At 37.1% G+C, this 6,087-nt stretch overlaps 1 protein-coding gene across 1 annotated transcript in view; it reads left to right on the forward strand.

Moving 5' to 3' along the window:
• LOC107743773 (unconventional myosin-Id-like) overlaps positions 1-6,087 on the forward strand; it is a 71,784-nt gene that overhangs the window by 30,857 nt on the left and 34,840 nt on the right. Inside the window, exons 12-15 of the mRNA XM_016557176.1 lie at positions 2,346-2,416; positions 3,442-3,516; positions 3,623-3,755; positions 4,367-4,533. Of these exons, the coding sequence (XP_016412662.1) occupies positions 2,346-2,416; positions 3,442-3,516; positions 3,623-3,755; positions 4,367-4,533 (446 nt within the window). The remainder of the gene's footprint in view (positions 1-2,345; positions 2,417-3,441; positions 3,517-3,622; positions 3,756-4,366; positions 4,534-6,087) is intronic.

The following is a 6,087-nucleotide window of genomic DNA, read 5'->3' on the forward strand; positions in this document are numbered from 1 at the left end:
AAAAAAAAAAAAAAAAAAAAAGTGTGTGTGTGTGTGTACACATGTTGTTTAAAAGTTTGGGGTCAGTAAGATTTTTTTAAATGTCTTTGAAAAAAAATTCAGTTGTGCTCACCAAGGCTTAAAAATACAGGAAAACAGTAATATAGTTAAATTTGTTTTTAATCTATTTTAAAATACTATTTATTCCTTTGATGGCAAAGCTGAATTTTGAGCAGCCATTTCTCCAGCCTTCAGTGTCACATGATCACACTTCAGGTGAAGTGTTCAGAGTTTGTCCTCTCTGGTAGATATGTAGCTTCTCATCCATTCCCTTAGAGGGCCATTTTATCTGTATTGCAGTTAAAATGAGCCGAGTGAGTCACCACATAGACAAACCAAACAGAGACCCATAAACTGGCACCCGACACAGAATAGAGATGCTGGTGTCTACCACAATAGAGACTGCGACACAAAAGCTCACTAAAACTTACTGATAGTAAATCCTTTAATTAATCGGTGTGTGGGCATATGATGGCTTGTGGCTAGAAGGATACAGAGTTTCATTGTTCCATTCTGCTTTAATCTGCAGAAACGGGCATCCCTGTTCATGCAGTGGATCAGCAGCATTCTGCATCTTAATGAGAGCTGAGGCTGTTTGCCTTTGATGTCACTGCTGTATTTTATGAATGACAGTGAGTCTTATAACAGGGCCTTCGAGCGAGTTTATGCACAGTTGCAAACTTTACCACTGAGTTACAGTTTTTTAAAAATATATTTAAAGGCTAGTTTATGTATGCATTATCAAACATATGGGTATTTTAGATTACTTGAAGATAGATAACAGTATCAATAGTAGTATTAATTAACTTTGAATTAACTATATATTTATTTTAAAAATGTATTCATTTAAGAACTAATTTATTTAAAAATGTATTTATTAAAAAATCTATAGAAATATATATACTGTATTAAAAAACTTTAATCGTTAATATTGTAAAATTGTTAAAAAAAATTTTTTTTTTAATGTTAAACTTTTGAGTAGAAGAAGCCAAAAATTGGCCTCAAAGTGAAAGTAAACAGCGCAAACACTCATTAAAAAATATTTTAATACACCGCATCCTGAGAGCGGCTCCCTGATGCGCCAAAATTATACACAATATTAGAATGTTTAAAGGAGTGGACACGAAAATCGTGGGAACGAAACACATGTTGCGGGAGCAGGCGGCAATGGTCAGAGATTCAGCGCGAGCGAGATAAGGAAACAGCCAAATCCCGGACATTTTGGGCAATTAAGAAATCCCGGCCGGACGCATTTTTGTAGGTCCAAAAAGAGTACATGTCCGGAGAAAAGAGGACGTATGGTCACCCTAATTTATAATCTATTGCTAATCGATGTATTCTTTTTAAAGTAGCATATGGAACATATTTTCTGCCTCATTCTGTGACAAGAAGCCTCATCAGATCACAAAAGGAAGCATTTGACTGGTGTTGTGGAGTAAAAAGGTTATAATGAACAACATGGACACTCTCGTTACTCCAAAGATTTGTTGGATTTGTATTTTTAGAGCTTTCCGACTTGAGTTCATGTGCATTTTCTCAGTCGGGAAATTATTTTTCACGTGCGATGATGCTTCTTACGTCCGTTTCGGAGAACCAGAGGACAATATTTCAATCGATCGCTCAGGCATGGCACTGAAATCTGTGTTCGGATTCGGTTCTAGTACATACCGGTTACATAGGTACCGGTGCCATATTGGTACCGGGTTTCGGTACCCAACTACTGTTCAGTAAATAGTTGCTTTTATTAATAGTATTAATAATATTGCTTTTATTAATCAAGTTTCAAGTTAAGTGGAACTAACAATTCTCCCAGCAGGTAAAATATTAATAAAACTGTAAGTGTAGGCTGTTGGTTGCATAGCAACTTGATACATTAATACAAACCATGTGGCCACAGGTGTACATTTTACAGCTTCAAATGCAGCTCATGAAATCAAAATTTAGAGTGAGAAATATCCTTTTTATAACTATAATTAAAGTAAGCACACATGACACTCAAAACTAAATTGTGTAGTTTAAAGGGCACCATCTCTTTCACATTCTTTCACTGAACTTCTTTCAGCACAGCTTTTTAAGCTCCGCCGTCTTATGCTGGATAGAAGTGTGCATCTCATCTATCTTTCATAATCGCAGAGTTACTTAGATGCTCCCTCCCAGTCTTTGAGCTGCCTCGCTCTTTCTCTGACTCTACTGCACTTTTGCAGGCTTGTTTACTGGAAAAATGTGCAGTTGCTTTCTAAGCGTTATTTCAAAAGTCTACTTTCTGTTTAAAAAAAAACTCTAATTTCCCATCTCTATCTCCACAGCTTTCCCCCACGGACAAAAACCTGGAGTTTGACCGAGACTTCCGCATCCGCCATTATGCTGGAGATGTGGCGTAAGTGCACTCTCTGCTGTTTTGCACCATAAGCCCTAAATGCTGTAATTAAAAAATCACTGTTAGTAACCCACAGAAGGCTTAGCTAAGTGGAAAGAGATCTAGTTCTTCCCTTGGGCACAGATTGGGTTTGAGAAGGTTTGGTAAATAAACATTTGAATGACGCAAGCATATTACTCACTCCGAATGATGTAAATGCCGGTTACCAAAACAAGTTGATTTCGAATGTGAATGCAGTTTCATTTTCTCACTTCAGCGGTTTGCCAGATTGCAGGCTGTCAGTTAGTTCCTAAAGTTCTGTGGGTGTAGGTGTGATGTGACACCACATTGAAATGCCTGGTTGATGTTCAGACCCCTTTGTGTGTGTGTGAGAAAGAGAGAAATGGGTAGGGGAAGGAAATCTAAAATGATATATTCTCAGTTAAGGAGCCAGAGTTCTGTCTGTGTCAGTTATAATGCTGCTCGTATTTTATAATAACACTCATATTTAGATCAGTGTTAAAGGTGAAGTGAATAATTTTGTTCAATGATAAAATACTTTATCTTATTCAAGTAAGCCATTTGAAGTTTGAAGAGCAATGTCTGCCCACTTTTTCATTGGCCTTGGTTCCAGAAGTATTTTTTCCATTCATTTTTGCAATAGGGTAAAACAAGGTTAAACATGATTATTTAAAAAAAAATTTGTTGAAATAATGTGGGCTGATGGATGCAATAAAAGCATTCCATTGATTAACAACCTCCTACCTCACAGTAGGTATGCATTTAAAAATGTTATCACTTAAAATCAATTCCCCTGTTGAAAAAAAGAATGGCATTTTTACTTCTGGAACTCCAATGTTGGACTTGCAGATGGAGGGAGTGTTCAACAAAACCTGTTTAAAAACAATCATTATTTTTCAAATACTTTTTGTGTTGATATAGGCAAAGAAATTGCACAATTCACCTTTAAGTCTGAAATTTGCCATGTGCAGACTATCTGTGTATATTTGTGTAATTCAGTCGTGTGGTTGTGTGTTTTGTTTCAGTTATTCTGTTGTAGGCTTTATTGACAAGAACAAGGACACCTTGTTTCAGGACTTCAAGAGGTTACTTTACAACAGGTCAGTATTACAATAAAGTATATCCCTTTGTTCTTATTTGCATACCGGCCAGATGACAGACAACATCCGTGACTTATATCTGTCCTTCTCCTTCCTTGATTCACAGCTCAAACCCTGTGCTGAAAGCCATGTGGCCAGAGGGCAAGCTGAGCATCACAGAGGTCACCAAACGACCCCTGACTGCTGCCACGCTCTTCAAAAACTCCATGATCTCTCTGGTGGAGAACTTGGCCAGCAAGGTGGGTGTGTTTGAAGCATTTTTGTGTAGACCATGACTGATTTATGTAATATATAAGTGATAAGTCAGACAGTCATTGCAATATAAAGAGTTTTTGCGATAATGACCAACAAATGCATATTATTGTGCTTTTTACAAGGCAACTTACCAAATAAATACACATGTAGACATTAAGTATTGATTTCAGTTGATTTTTTTTTTTATGTGAGATGAAATAGCAAATCTCTGTAGGAAGTTGAGTAAGTATGGTTTATCCGTCATTATAAAAAATATTTTCATGCAGAAGGCTGTGAATAACCAGTCGAGTCAAGTATTCCAGAACACTATTTAATAGAGTGCAACAGTCAAGTTCCAGAAGAAAAATCCCATTTATTTTCTCCATAGGAGAATTGATTTTTAACAATAGCTTATAAGCCTTTAAAGACAGAGCTACTGTGTTTGGCAATCAATGGCAATGGCTTTTGTTGAAGCCATCAGCATTATTTCAACTAATTATTTAAATAATTGTGTTCATCAGTGGGGTTCCTAGTGAGAAGGTTACTGAAAAAGTTTGGGGCCACTGTCGCACTTTATAGATGCGCACTCACCATCGCCCTCTGTTGGTTCATATAGGAGCCGTACTACGTGCGTTGTATAAAGCCGAATGAAGTTAAGTCACCGCTACTGTTTGAGCATGAGCGCTGCAAGCACCAAGTGGAGTACCTGGGCCTCCTGGAGAACGTCCGGGTGCGACGAGCTGGTTTTGCTAACCGACAAATCTACCCACGGTTCCTTCAGAGGTGAACATCTTACGTTTTTCGATTTGTATGGCCAACTTGTGTCAATTTCAAAGCATTTTTTAACCATTTTATTTGATGTTCTGCATGATTTAACATTCGTGTATGGTTTCAGCTCATGAATTGCAACTCAATGCTCTTGTGACAGCTTGTGTGAGACTGTTGCGCCTTTGGTTGCTAGTGACATCTGAAACTACAGATTGATCAATCAGATTGTGAAGATCTTATGCAACGTCTGTTGGTGTGAAAACTGTCATCCTCTGGGGTCCCTTTTTCACCCAGTTACAATTGCTAAAGGGTTTTATGTAATAATGACGTGCAAGCTGAGTCTTTTTCAAAAGCCTTGAGAGTTAGTAGAGCATACATTGTACTGTCACTCAATATACAATGATTCTATATACAGTGGGTACGGAAAGTATTCAGACCCCCTTAAATTTTTCACTCTTTGTTATATTGCAGCCATTTGCTAAAATCATTTCCTTGAGCAAAAACCTATAAGATAGTCTCCTGAAGTCTCAGTTTTCTTTAAGATGAAGTGTCCTAAATGTCTCTGAGGCCTCTGTATACTGCTCAAAACAAATAGAAACACACTTGCCACAAATCTTAAGTTGATGAGATTCACAAAATGTCTGTTGCTGAGCAAAAGTTAGACTGGATTTCATCTAATTGAGAATGCAGTGTTAACAGCTCTCGCATGAGTGATTTGTGCATCTGTCACGGTTGCAGATGTGCATGGAATATAATGTACTACCTAGAGGTGAGACTGGACAAATGAGGATTGAATCCAAAGGGTCTGGCCTCACATCGCTTTTAAATAAGCACTCATTGGGTTATATAATGCTTGTTATGAAACGGATCGTTCAGACTCTGTATTCTGATTGGATAAGATGTGCTTAAAGCCTGTATTAATGTGTAAAATTACATTGACGAATAGGGATGTAACGATTAACCGCGAGCCGGCTGAAAATCGATTCAAATATGTGACGATTCAAATCGGTTGAGATGCTAAACAAATCGCGATTCAGTTAGGTGTAGGAGTTTATATGAATGTATGTCTGAGGGGAACTTACTGTCTTTAGAAAAGTTTAGATGGTATTTTTTCTTTTAATCTTGCCTCTGTATAATGCATATTAAAGTTCATATATTCAGCACAGCTTTGTTGTCCAGCGGAAACCAAGGAAACGATATAAGCGCCACCTGCTGGCAGAGTGTAAATCTGCGTCTCGTTCAGCTCGTCCGCTGTTTCATGCAGATATTTTTTATGTATAATTTCACAAAACTGAAGTCAGACCATTCTGTTTTTGCTTCAGATTTCGAAATTATACAATCTAATTTAGATTAAAAACTGCTCATGTTGCATGTATGCAGCATCTTTGTTTGGGTCATGATTAACATACTGGTAAAAAAAAATGTATAGCCTGAATGCACTGTAAGTCGCTTTGGATAAAAGCGTCTGCTAAATGACAAAATTGAAATATAATGTAAATGTAAATAACAAAACTAAATAGAAATTTTAAAACAAGCCCCAAATCAAATAAATAAATAACACAAATAAAA

Source organism: Sinocyclocheilus rhinocerous, unplaced genomic scaffold (assembly GCF_001515625.1).
Source record: "Sinocyclocheilus rhinocerous isolate Xijiao unplaced genomic scaffold, SAMN03320098_v1.1 scaffold497, whole genome shotgun sequence".
NCBI lineage: Eukaryota > Metazoa > Chordata > Actinopteri > Cypriniformes > Cyprinidae > Sinocyclocheilus > Sinocyclocheilus rhinocerous.